Source organism: Mustela putorius, unplaced genomic scaffold (genome assembly GCF_011764305.1).
Source record: "Mustela putorius furo isolate JIRA1106 unplaced genomic scaffold, ASM1176430v1.1 tig00000496_pilon_pilon_pilon, whole genome shotgun sequence".
Classification (NCBI taxonomy): domain Eukaryota; kingdom Metazoa; phylum Chordata; class Mammalia; order Carnivora; family Mustelidae; genus Mustela; species Mustela putorius.
In genome coordinates, this window is record NW_025421401.1 from 253576 (window position 1) to 268133 (window position 14558).

The following is a 14558-nucleotide window of genomic DNA, read 5'->3' on the forward strand; positions in this document are numbered from 1 at the left end:
TAAGTATAATATATGTCAACCCATCTTTAGACAATAAGATATAATTAACTTAACCCTAAACTACAGAACATCTACCTATCTTTTTAACATTTCTTATTGCTATTCCTGCCCATATACATGAATCTATTTACTCAGAATCAAATGATCTAGTACTTTTTTTTTAAATGATGCTTTGGGCTATTTCAGTTAACTGCCAAGCAAAACCCACCTTATGGGAGAAGGCAGGTAAACAATTTGGCAGATTGGCAATCTTAGTCAAAACCAAGTAGTCAAAATATGTCCAAACCTCTCAGAGGTTCATTCTACACTCTGCTCACTCAGGATGTTAACTATTAATTTCTAAATAAGCTTCTTTCAAAGTGTATTGACACTCATTAGTTTGAAAGATGCCTCTGTCTAAAATGATTCTCTATTTGGCCATTTGCAAATGGATGGGATTACAAAGAGCCTTATTAGCACACTGATTCCATAACCCCATCTAACTGGCAATGTGTAAAATTACTTGCTGTCAGGTCACCGAGCACTGGCAGAGTTCGTCCTGGTAGCTCATGCTATTACACAGAGTTATACGATGACCTACTAAATATGTAAATACTACCAGATTCACTTTGTCCCAAATGCAATGACTGCCCATCTGGAGAAGTGAAGCATATTATTCAAACTTGGTTTCTTTAAAGGAAGGAGTCTAAGTAGCATAATTCCAAAATAAATTTTCTTTAGAAACAAATTGTGGATAATTACCTAAACCTACATGAAAAACAGAACTTTTCCAGTTCATATCATAATTAGAGTATCATAAGTGATATTTAACTGTCATATGATATTTAACTCTCCATATAACTCTGTGTAACTTTCTCTCTTCTCCAATCAAGATGTCTGATACAAACTCACAAAAACCCAAATGGAAACCTGTTCTTTCTGTTGGATCAACTATCAGTGATATTTCCAGATTCCTTTATTTTTGCTCAATTAGAATATCGTTCTTACAGATACATTGGAATTTAAGGTGAATCTGGATTTTTAAATTGTGTTGCCATTAAACATGTTTCCTCTAAAGTTTTTAAACCAAAACCGTCAGTATTCAGAGACTTAGGGTTTAACTTTGTTTCATGATTTCTTAATTCTAAGAAAGAAGTTTCAATCAGTAATAGTCTAAATTTAAATGTACTTCATATTTATTTCATCTCATTCCCTTCCTCAGTGGACATTTTAAGTAGTTGAGTGATTAAGTGGTTGAGAAGAGGAGAAATTCCTTATTGTAGAAAGAGAGAAGGAAGTAGGGCCAGCTCTGCCATGTAATGCTGAAACAGGAGGTGGTAGAGGAGGGGCCCAGAAGGTGAGAATCGACTTATATTCAGCACACCAGTAATTTGCAGCTCTTTCTAGGGTTTTACTTCAAGAAATGCTTCTGTATTGGATTTTTTAAAACTTGGGGATAGGTCTGGTACTTTACCACAAATAATTTAAATTAGTACCGTTCATATTCTTTAATTTCACCTTTCGGTCTCTTATTTATACTTGATGGTTCATACTCACACAGTTTGACTTCAGAGAACACCATGTCCCACAGATGCTTCAATGCTGAAGCTCCTGGAACTGTGAGGCCGAGAGAGACGGCACGGCCAAGTTTGAGCAACCAGTCTCTGGAATTTTGTTAGAGGTCTTCAGGAAACTGCCTGTACTGAAAGAGAACTTAAATCTTTTAAATGTGGAAGTGTTTACATGACCACAGCTTCAGAATGTGTATTTTCTCACTGATCCTAGCGTTTCAAATAAATAATGTAAAATTGGAGTCCTGCATTATCTCTATGATAAAGAAAATTTCAAATGAGAAAGAAAAAGCAGCCTTACAATTCAGACATCCTTTTTCTGGACATAAGAATCTGAGATAATTTTTGTCTTACTAAATATGGATCGCAAAACATTAGTTTTTCATCTTTCATTTATCAGTCATGATATGTACAAGAAAAACATTTACAGAAACACACATACACAAAAGCAACAAAAAATAAAAATGCCTTTAAACCACTCTGTCAAGATGAACAAAACTATGCGGAATAAGAAACATCATCAATAAAAATTAAAACTAACATTGAATATCAATACTTACACAGCAAAGTGGACTGTTAGCAAAACAAAGCTAACATACGATCACAAAGAAAGACAAAGGCATCAACCATCAAAATAGTGTTTTGTCTCAATACCTCCTCCTCCATATTTTGGCCTTGGGAAATCACCAAGTCCTAACGCACCTGGCTTATTATTTTCTCCCCTACTCACTCCCTCATGCTTCCATTCTTTTCACACTGGGGTACCAGTGTAAGAGGCTCCTGGAGGTGGCCAACCGTGCCGCAGCTCCCAAGGCAGCAGTGGCTGTGCTCCGAGGAATGTAGAGCTTCTGGGAAATCTGGTGCTCAGGAGACAAGATCAAAGAGAGCTGGTCCATGGCTTCATGACTCTTGTCTTTGAACACTGTAATAGCACGGCTACTAGAGAAATCGTTCTTCAAGCTCTCTGAAGAGTCCTCCACTGAAAAAGAAAGAACATACAAGTTTTTTCAAGGGGTTCTCACACTCATTGCCTTCTCTTTCCCATTCTAGATGTTTCCTAATGTGTGTGACAATCATTTTCTATAGAGGCTGACATCCACTGTTATAATTAGAGAGGATAAGACTCAGAAACCAGTCAATAAATAGAAAGAAATGAAAAAGGGGAACTGAGTAGAAATAAATCCTTGTCAGGATGGGGGTGGGGAGAGGGAAAAATGTACTTATGAACAGGGAAGGGAAAATTTCTTTCTAGGATGTCATAAAAATAAATTGGATATAATTCTAATTCCAGAGATGAGTCCTTAAGCTCCCCTATTTACAGCAGTAAGCACAATGGCGTCCCAGAGGTGTTTTCTATTGCCAAAGTGGTTTCAGTTTGAGTCTATATCAGTGTAAAAACAAAACTGACCAAGATGTTTGTAAGAAGTTCCAGTTCAGACATAAAATAAATTCCTTAGAATTAGTGCCAAAAATTCCAAATAGCCAAGGAAGGGAATACATATACTCTAGACCACGGTGACCAAAGTGACTGGTCTGTGAACTCTTTATTACCTGCCTACAATGAGAGGAGCTTTTGCAAGCATCTAAGCAAACACACTGCTTTTTTCAAGAAAATTCTGCTTTAGTTTAAAAAAAAAAAAAAAAAAGCCAGGTGAGCTAAATAATGTGCTAATGTGTTGCCTATCTAAGCAAAGACTTCACAGACTGGTGTGAATATGATTACATTTTGAAAAGTACTGCTCTAGACCTCAAAAAAATCTAGAGAAAACACCAGCATAATCCAGTACATTATTCATCTTTACATTTTTAGCAACTAACAGAGCAGCAGGTGGTATATGTTCTATGCATTTGTGATGAATTATATTCAAGGAGAATTTGACAGGTATTCCAAAAGGTAAAACTCTGATCAAAAGTTATAATTAATGCCCACTAGAGAGGAAAATTGCTGGTGAGTTCTAATAAAATAAGTGGTTTTACACAATTTTGGTGAGCTCAGGTTTTAAAAGGTACAAATATATGAAAACAGGGACACATGATCAAAGAATTTAAAAGAGTAGCAAAACTTCTGCTTCCAGTTATGACATTAACTCAACAGTGATTGAAAAAAATCTCTCCTGCTTTAAATAACTGGAGAGTTGGACAAAATGTATGAAGCGGTAGCAGATTCATATACTGAACAATAAGCATGCAAGATAGTGATCCCTAAGAGAAAGGAAACAAAGTGAGCTCTACAAGGGCCTTCGCTCCTGCTGAAATAGTTTCTAGGCTTCAGTACAAGAACGGAGAATCAAAACTGAGCCTGGAGATCTTACTGGGTTGAAAAGACTGAGCTTGGAATTCAAGAAGGCCAAGGTGGGGGCACCTGGGTGGCTCAGTGGGTTAAAGCCTCTGTCTTCGGCTCAGTGGTTAAAGCATCTGCCTTCGGCTCGGGTTATGATCTCAGGGTCCTGGGATCGAGCCCCACTTTGGGCTCTCTGCTCAGTGGGGAGCCTTCTTCCCTTCCTCTCTCTCTGCCTACTTGTGATCTCTGTCAAGTGAATAAATAAAATCTTAAAAAAAAAAAAAAAAAAAGGCCAAGGTTCTGGAATTTGTGGGAGGAAGGTACCAGAGAAGAGGCAGCTAGAAATCTACGTAGATAAGAACACATGTAGTAATCTCTGAGATCAGCCATAGCAACTTCTTTCTAGATATGTCTCCTCAGGCAAGGGAAACAAAAGCAAAAATAAACTATTGGGACTTCAAAATAAAAAGCTCCTGCACAGCAAAGGTATAAGCAACAAAACTAAAAGGCAACCTATGGAATGGGAGATGATATTTGCAAATGACATCTCTGATAAAGGATTAGTATCCAAAATATAAAAAGAACTTATACAACTCAGCATCCAAAAAACAGATAATCTAAATGGGAAGGGGTGTTTGGGTAACTCAATCTTTAAGCATCTACCTTCTGCTCAGGTCCTGGGATTGAACCCCGCATCAGGATCCCTGCTTAGTGGGAAGCCTGCTTCTCCCTTTCCCACTCCCCCTGCTTGTGTTCCCTCTCTCACTGTCTGTCAAATAAATCTTTTTAAAAAAATGGGCAGAAGACATGAATAGACATTTTCCAAAAAAGGCATACAGATGACACATGAAAAGATGCTCATTATCACTGAACATCAAGGAAATGTATATCAAAACTATAATGCTTGGGGCGCCTGGGTGGTTCAGGGGGTTAAAGCCCCTGCCTTCAGCTCAGGTCATGATCCCAGGGTCCTGGGATCGAGTCCCGCATCGGGCTCCCTGCTCATGGGGAGCTTGCTTCCCTTCCTCTCTCTGCCTGCCTCTCTGTCTACTTGTGATCTCTGTCAAATAAACAAAATCTTAAAGAAAAAAATTACAATGCAATATCATCTTGCACCTGTCAAAATGACTAAAATCAACAATACACAAACAACAGGTGTTGTTAAGAATGTGGAGAAAGGGGAACCCTCTTGCACTATTGGTGGAAATGCAAACTGAGGCAGCCACTCCAGAGAACTGTATGGCAGTTCTTCAAAAGTTAAAAATAGAACTACTCTATGATCCAACAATTATAGTACTAAATATTTACCCAAAGAATACAAAAATACAAACTCAAAAGGATACATGCACCCTGATGTTTATAATAGCATTATCAACAATAGCCAAATTATGGAAACAGCCCAAGTGTCCATGGACTGATGAAAAGATAAAGAGGTGGAACATATATACAATGCACTACTACTCAGCCATAAAAAAGAATGAAAGCTTGCCATTTGTGATGACATAGAGCTTGAGAGTATTATGCAAAGTAAAATAAGTCTGTAGGAGAAAGACATACAGCATACGATTCACTCCTATATGAAGTTTGAGAATTAAAACAAATGAGCATGGGAGAGAAAAGAGAGATGCAAACCAAGAAACAGACTTTTAACTATAGAGAACAAACTGATGGTAACCAGAGGGGAGATGGGTGGGGGGGATGTGATGGAAATTAAGGAGTATACTTGTGATGAGCAATGGGTGAGGTATGGAAGTGCTGAATCACTGAATTGTACACCTGAAACTAGTATTATACTGTATATTAACTATACTGGAATTTAATAAAAACTTGGAAAAAAAAAAAAGAACTGGTTACCAAAAGTGGGGGGAGGGGCTGAAGGGGGTGGGGTTTAAGGAAGTGGGGGGTGGGGATTAAGGAAGCACTTGTGGTGATGAGGACTGGGTGATGTACAGAATTGCTGAACCACTATACTGTACACCTGAAACTAATATTACAGTGCATGAAAAAAATCCCAATAAACATTTTAGGTTTTGTGCAAATTTATGTTGATTCTACAATTCATATGGAAAATGACCTAAAATAGCCAAAACAATTTGAAAAAGAACAAAATTGTACAATTTCAAGATATAAATCCCCACTAATCAAGGCAGTGGTATAAAGCCCCATAAACCACTAAAACACAATAGGAAGTCCAGAAATAGACCCTCACATATACAGCCTACTGACTTCTGACAAAGATATCTAGGTAGTTTATTATTTTTTTTAAGATTTTTATATCTAGGCAGTTTAAAAAAGGCTTTTTTTTTTTAAAGATTTTTTTTAATTTATTAATTTGACAGAGAGAAATCACACAAGTAGACGGAGAGGCAGCCAGAGAGAGAGAGAGGGAAGCAGGCTCTCTGCTGAGCAGAGAGCCCGATGCGGGACTCAATCCCAGGACTCTGAGATCATGACCTGAGCCGAAGGCAGCGGCTTAACCCACTGAGCCACCCAGGCGCCCCTTAAAAAAGGCTTGTAACAAATTGTGCTAGATCAACTGAATATTAAATGTAATCAAAATAAACACTGATCCTTACATCACACCATTATATTAACACAAACCGTAACTCAAAAATCAACAAATTGGATCACAGACCTAATTTTAACAACTAAAACTACAAGACTTTTCATAAGAAAATGAACAAATCAGTTACTTGGGTTAAGAAAGATTTCTAAACAGGACACAAAAATACAAACTTCATATTAAGAAAAAAATCCATCAGACCTCACCAAAATGACAACTTTTGCTCTTTCAAATATGCTGTTAAGGAAGTCACATGCTTGAGAATATTTGTGATATATGTATCACATACATATAGCTGTATATATCTGACAAAGCTTTTGTGTCCAGAATAAAGAATAAAAAGATTATAATCCAATAAAAATGAGCAAATATTTGAACATGTAATTCACTAAAGAAGATCTACAGATTGCATATAAGCACATAAAAAGATGGTCAACATCACTGGCAAACAAGGAAATATAAATTAAAACCACAATAAGATACCACTACACACACACCAGAATAGCAAGATTTTAAAAGATCAATAGATAGCATCAGTGACAATAAAAGGAGATGGAGCAATCAGATTTCATGTATTATTGGTGTGAATAAAAAATGGAAGAGCCACTTTGGAAAACTTTTTGGCAGTTCTTAAAATGTTAATCATGCAGTGATCACATGACTAAACAATTTTACTCCTTGGTATGTACTGAATATGTCTACACAAAGAGCTGTGTGTGAATGTTCACAGCAGTTTTATTCATAATGGCCCAAATCTGTTCATCTGATGAACAGATGTCCATACAACTGGATACCACTCAGCAAAAAATAAGAACAAACTTTTGAAACTAGCAACAACATAAATCAATCTCTAAAACGTCATGCTCAGGAAAAAAGATCATACTTAAAAACTGTGTAATGCAGGACTCTCTTCTTATGAAATTCCAGAAAAGAAAAAAGGAACATGCTGGGAACCAGGAAGCAAGGGAAGAGAATGACCGCAGAGGGATCAAATAACTGGTGGCGTTGTTCTATGTCACGACTGTGGTGGTTATAAGACTGTACACAAGTGTCAAAACTCACAGAATACTTAAAAACTGGCAAGTTCTATTGTTTGTAAAACAGACTTCCCCCAACCAAACTGCTTTTTAAAAAAAGAGAGAGAGGGCGCCTGGGTGGCTCAGTGTGTTAAGCCGCTGCCTTCGGCTCAGGTCATGATCTCAGGGTCCTGGGATTGAGTCCCGCATCGGGCTCTCTGCTCGGCAGGGAGCCTGCTTCCTTCTCTCTCTCTCTGCCTGCCTCTCAGTGTACTTGTGATTTCTCTCTGTCAAATAAATAAATAAAATCTTTAAAAAAAAAGAGAGAGAGAGAGAAAGGAGTAGCAAAACAGAAGGGAACAACAGAACCCAGTAAGGACGTGAGACAAATGCTAAAGTCAGCAATTTTTCAAGTTATGTTCCGAAGAAGATAAATGAAGGTTTTCAGCAAGATGACACACCACTGTATTTGTCAATTACGTGTAAAGCTACCTGAAGCAGAATTTTTTTCTGCAGAATCAAGTGCCATGGGAATTGCACTGAGGGTTGCCGCGGAGAGCTGGATTGGCGTTGCCTGAGTCTGAACGCTGCTGGGCTCGGGTTGGCTCCCTTTTACTGACTGCTGCGACTGGATCAGAGAGATGTAGAACTCCTCCAATTTGGGCAATGTGGAAGAATCTGAAGAATTCTCTATGTTTGGCTGCTGCAGTATGAGAAAAGTTGGGCAAAAGCATGAAAAGCAGTTGTTAGTATAACAGAAGAATTAACCCTGTTTCAGTTCCTTAGTTGTATAGACAAGACATACTTTTTTCACATAGAACACCATTACTCCCTTTCAAGAACCTAGTTCCTCTCTTAAAAAAAAAAAAAAACCCAAGTCCTTTTCTAACTTAATGGCCATCAACTTAATTCGAGAAGCATTTACTGGACCTACATTACGAGCAAACACGGTGCTGAAAGCTGCCGCACAGAGCTGCAGCAGGGTGGCAGGAAACGTGAGCAAAGGCAGCACACTGGCTGGCACACTGCTAGGTTCCCTACACATGCTTCCTCATTTCAACCTCGGGACGACCGACCGCTCTAACTCCAGGGTTCTGTCGTCCTCGCTAGGGGCCCTTTCACTTAACAGAACACTTTTCACAAGAGGCGAAGTTATCCAGTGTCAACCAGCAGGTGACAAAGCAGAGATGCTAACTCAGCCCAGTCCATGTTCTCACCATCTCCCAGTAAGACAGGATACCTGTCCCTAAGTTCACAGCCCTCAGATGGGAAAACAGTGTGGGTCCTGCAGCCAGCCATGAACGGAGGCGTTCCCGCATTCCGCAGTGTGAACACACTAGAACATAAAGTAGTTAAAGGAAGGCTCCTTAAAAGAGACAAATGGAGTATTAAGAACCAGGATTTTAGAGAAAAAGATGAACGTCCCATATGGAGACGAAACTGGACTTAACTGAATGGAATATCAAATTTTAACCATGAGATCCGATATCCTACCATACAGTCATTGCTAAAGCAGATACGATTTACGGTAATTTAGCATTTATCTTCTGTGATGGTAACTGGCATTAATATGACTAAAGCCAGCCCTACCCCACCTATAAAGGCTGAGAGTCTAGGATTTGCCCTGAGTGAAATGAACCAGTAATTATACAAACAGAAAAGGTAGCTTTGTCTGTTCTTCAGGATCCTATATAGTAGACATTTCATATCAGTTGCCATTTCTTTTTTGTTCCACAACAACAACAACAAAAACCCCTGCTCATTTTCAAACATGGCTGGCATGAATGTGGTTATACAATTATGCAATATATAAAGGGCTATGTGTGTAGCCTTTTTTGACAGCAAGAGTGAAATTCACATTCCAGATAGCTATATTGGCCACATAATATGCTACTTCAGGAAATTAAAGATCCAGATTCAAATTGTTACTTGGCTTATACAATTCATGTGTGCTTTAGTTACCCTGTAAATTTATTCTCAGAATGAGGCTAAGCATTAGTGAGTTTTTTTGTTTTTAATTTTATTTATTTGACAGAGAGATCACAAGTAGGCAGATAGGCAGGCAGAGGGAGGGGAAAGCAGGTTCTCCACTGAGCAGAGAGCCCAATCCAGGGCTCGATCCCAGAACCCTGAGATCATGACCTGAGCCAAAGGCAGAGGCTTAACCCACTGAGCCACCCAAGCGCCCCATTGGTGAGTTCTTTAAATAAAGCTCCAAAGGTATGTAGATGAATATTAATACAATAAACTTTCAGAGCTGGAAAGATCACTACCTAAATTGGTCTTTGCAGATGGACAAACAGGCTCCAAAAATGTACCTTGTGCCCACCTAGTAAATTTTAGCCTGCGGTGAGGCTAAGCCATAGACTGCAGACCAACCAGACCAAGTGTTTTTTACACATCAGTAGTTTAACAAAAATTTAAATCAGAAACAAATTTTTAAGGCTATATCCTTTTTTCCTTGTAAGTATGACTTTGAAGAAAGATGCATTTTTAAAATGCATTCTGATAGCGTATTCTGAAAACAAACAAACAAACACAGGTGAATGCTTTCAAAATTTGTAAAGACACTCTGAAAGCAAATGCCTGCAAATCAACTTGAGCACTTATTTGACAATCAAGGTTCTTTCTCAAAGAGTGTTTTCCAGCCTTGCTACCCAAAGCCGGGTTTGCCAACCAGCAGCACCACCTGGGGCTTGCCAGACATGCAGAACCTAGGTCCACATCTCAAATTTGCTCAGTCAGATCCTGCAGCTTCACAAGATTCTTAGGGGATGTGTAGGCACATTGTAATTTGAGAAGCATTGTTCTACCAGCTTTAGTTCTCTGTAGTTATCAATGACTGCCTCCATCATAGTTATCTGAAAATTCACCTCATGGAACTAGAGGTAAATGACAGATTTTCAAGAAACATGTTTAACATACATAATCAAAAGCACAGCCTCAAACCACAATAACATACAACTTCACACCCATTAGGTTGGCTATGATTTTAAAAAACAAAAAACAGAATAACAAGTACTGGGACAATCTTTTTTTTTTTAATAATTTATTTATCTATTTGACAGAGAGAAATCACAAGTAGGCAGAGAGGCAGGCAGAGAGAGGAAGGAAGCAGGCTCCCCACTGAGCAGAGAGCCCAATGCGGGGCTCGATCCCAGGACCCTGAGATCATGACCTGAGCCGAAGGCAGAGGCTTTAACCCACTGAGCCACCCAGGTGCCCCAAATTGGGACAATCTTATATGGCTGGTGGGAATGTCTGTTTAGGAAAGTCTGGCAATTCCTCAAAACATTAAATAAAGAGTTACCATATGACCCAGCAATTCCACTCCTAGGTATATACCCTCGTAAAATTTAAAACACTTCTACATAAAAACATGTACATGAATGTCACAGCAGCATTATTCATAATAGCAAAAAACAAAACAACTCAAATGTCCATCAACTGACGAATGGATAAACAAATTGTGGTCTATCCATACAATGGATTATTCAGCCATGAAAAGAAATAAAGTACTGATACATGGTCAACCTTGAGATTATGATGTTAGGAAGCCAGACACAAAAGGTCACAGACTGTACTGATCCTAATTACATGAAATGTTGCAAATCAATGGAGAGAGATAGTAGATGAGTGGTTATCTGGAAGACATGGGGTAGGGTGTCAGCTAACAGATGCAGGGTTTCTTTGGGGGGATAATGAAAACGTTTTACAACTGCTTGTGGGATGAATATACAATAAGCGAATGGACTAGTGAATATACTAAAGCCATTAAACTGTATAATTTAGATGGGTAACTATATGGAATATAAATTACACATTATAAAGCTGAGGACTCAGGGGATGGAGTCTGAGCCCCACCAAGGGTTTTCAGCTGAGATCCCCAAAGGATCCCCCATCAGGAGTAACAGCCACATCTAAGGAGTAAGGACAAAAGTGAAATACAGCAGTCCTAACAAAGTCTAAAGCCAAACCTCAGTGTGTGTGTTATAGTGACTGGGTGCTACCTGCCAGCCACAGGACATCTCAATCAGCCTCGGAGGAAGGGAACTCACCCAGAACCTCTCTAATTTTTTTATCCATTATGTCCAATATTCAATTTTTTAAAAATCATAAGGAATGCTTCCCACTTTCTCCACCCTCTGCCCCCTGCCAAAAACAGGATGGGGGGACAGGGGGTCGAAAACATACCCAAAGTTGATTTGGATATTGGCATTATCTAGAAAAAAACTTTAAAATAACTATAATTAGCATGATCAAGAATGTAGAGGAAGTGACATAAAAAATTGATGAAAATATGGAGAATTAAAACAGAGAATCCAAATTAAAAAAAAAAAAAGAATCAAATTGGCATTATAGAACTGAAAGGAAAAAGGTTTGAAGTAAGAATTCAATGTGTAGGTTTAGCAGCAGAATGGATCCGCAGATGAGAGGACCAGTATTCCAGAAGAATCAATAGAAAAATCTCCAAACTGAGAAAAAAGAAAAGAGAAGAAAAGATAAAAGAATGTAAACATGAGAAAAGAGCCCAAGAGGCATGTGGGACTCAGCCAAAGTGCTAACACACGGATAACTGGAAAGCCAGTAGGAGGGCGATAATGAGGGAAAAGCACTATTTTATAAAACTGATGAAGGGCATCAATCTTCTTATTCAATAAACTCAGTGAAACACAAGTAGAGTAAACCCAATGGAAATTATATCTAGATATATCAGTATCAAAGAGCTTAAAGCAAAAGACAGAAAAATCTTAAAAGAAGCCAGAGAAAAAAGACATCACTATCAACAGAGCAATGATACCTGACAGCTGACAATTCAACAGAAGCCAGAACATAATGGAAGGACAACTTCAAAGGCTGAGAAAAAAAAGTAACACCCGAAAAAATTCAATACTCAGGGAAAATATCCATCAAAAACAAAGATTAAATTTGGAAACCTGGGAAATTAAACAATATATTCCTGAACAGCCAATGGGTCAAAACAGAAATCAAAGAGAAGCTAGAAAATATCCTGAAACAAATGAAAACAGCATACCAAAATTAATGGTGATGAGGAAACAGAAGGCTGGCTGAGGACAAAGCAAAAGGCTGGCACCCTACAACCTCCCCCCACCCAGACTCCTGGGTGGGACATATTATGACATTCTTTAGGAATCTCCCACCCATCTTAATGTTAATATTTTGCTACAGGGCAAAACAACCTTGGCAATGGCAAGGCCTCTGGTATCAGGTATCTTGGTATGTTGTAGGTCCTCTTTAGCATATGAAAGTTCTTTGAAGCCTCCCTTTTCCTTACTTCCCCCACCCCCATGGTACATAACCTACCATCTCTCACAACCCTAGGGCAGCAGCTCTTCCTGCCCACAGGTCCTGTCCCGTGCTTTAATAAACCACCATTTTGCACCAAAGATGTCTCCAAGAATTCTTCCTTGGTCATCAGCTCCGGACCTCACCCCACTGAACCAAACTTATATTCTAGAACTTCATCAATGGGATACAGCAAAATGAGAACTAAGTGGAATTTTTTTTTAAGACTTTATTTCTTTGGGGGGGCAGGGAGCATAAAAGGGGGAAGGGGCAGAGAGAGCTGAGCAGGAAGCCCAGTGCAAGGCCCAATCCCAGGACCCCAGGATCACAACCTGAGCCAAAGGTAGATGAAGAAGAATGTTTATAGCAGTAAATACTGACATAAAGAAAAAGAAGAAGAAGAATCACAAACAACTTTATATCTTAAGGAATTAAAAAAAGAACTAAGGCTAAAGTTAGCAGAAGGTGTGAAATAACAGAAATTAGAGTAAAAAATAAGTGAAATACACCAAAAAAAATCACTGAAAATAAGAGCTAGTTTTTTTTTGAAGCTATAAAAAAATTTATAAATCCTTAGCTAGACTAGGAGAATACTCATATTATCAACAAACAAAATTAGTTCATTAAATGAACTACTTGAAAAGGAAATTAAGGAGTGCCTGGCTGGCTCAGCTGGCTGAGCATGTTGCCTCAAGATCTCGGAGGGTGTGAGTTCAAGCCCCACACTGGGTGTAGAGATTACTTGGAAAGGAAATTAAGAAAAAAATAACATTCACAATAATACCAAAAAGAATAGGAGGTGAAAATTATGTAACACTGATGGAAGAAGCCATAAATAAATGGGAATACAGTCCATACTCACAGATTGGAAGAATTAATATTATTAAAATTTCCATACTACCTAAAGTGATCTACAGGTTCAAAGCAATTCCTATCAAAATGTCAATGGCATTTTCCACAAAAACAGAAAAACAATACTAACATTCATATGAAACCACAAAGGACCCCAAATAGCCAAAATAGTCTTAAGGGTTGGGAGAAGGAGGAATCACCCTTCCTGATTTCAAAATATACTACAAAGTTCCAGTAACAAAAACATTATGGGACTAGCACAAAGTAGACATAGGCCAAAAGAATAAAATTGAGAGCTCCGAAATAAAAACACACATATTCAGTCAACCAATCTTTGGTAATGATGCCAAGGCTACACAATGGGGAGAGTGTTGTGGAAAAATAATCAGACCTGTGAGAGACCAACTGACACTCCGAGAAGGAGGAGAACTCATATTTATTTTACGCCAGTGGACCCAAATGAGATCGTGCTCCAAGTTCTGGGCCAAGGTCAACAGGATTATAGGGCTTTTATAGTGCACTGCAGGCAGTCAGGTTCCAAGGACTATGCTGACTCCTGGTAGGCAGGTTTAAAACAAGGGAACAGGGCTGCTTTAGGCGGGAACAGTAAAGCAGTGAGCCTGTGGCTGGAAGCCTGTTCACAGAAGCAGAAGCCGCTGGTTATCTCTTGCTCCCAGTAGGGCTTCTGGTTATCTCTAGCTTATTGTTAGTAACTTCCATCCCCTGGGGCTGCTTGGCCTGGGCCTGCTCTGGGTAATTTTCCTCTTCAAAAGGACAGTGTCTTCACTACATGTTTCTGGGAAAACTGGACATCCACAGACAAATGAATGAAACTGGACCTTTATCTTACAGTACGCACAGTATGTTTAAAGACTTAAACATAAGACCTGAAACTATAAATCTCCTGGAAGAAAACACAGGACGGATGTTTTAGGACACTGGTTTTGGTAATCACTTATTGGATATGAAACCAAAAACATAAGCAACAA

At 38.8% G+C, this 14558-nt stretch overlaps 1 protein-coding gene across 1 annotated transcript in view; it reads right to left on the bottom strand.

The window, feature by feature from the left end:
• Window positions 1-1924: 1924 nt before the first annotated feature.
• Window positions 1925-14558, bottom strand: part of TDRD5 (tudor domain containing 5) — a 90233-nt gene continuing 77599 nt past the window's right edge. Inside the window, exons 17-18 of the mRNA XM_004762007.3 lie at window positions 7903-8113; window positions 1925-2529 (exon numbers count right to left, since the gene is read on the bottom strand). Of these exons, the coding sequence (XP_004762064.1) occupies window positions 2285-2529; window positions 7903-8113 (456 nt within the window). The 3' untranslated portion in view covers window positions 1925-2284. The remainder of the gene's footprint in view (window positions 2530-7902; window positions 8114-14558) is intronic.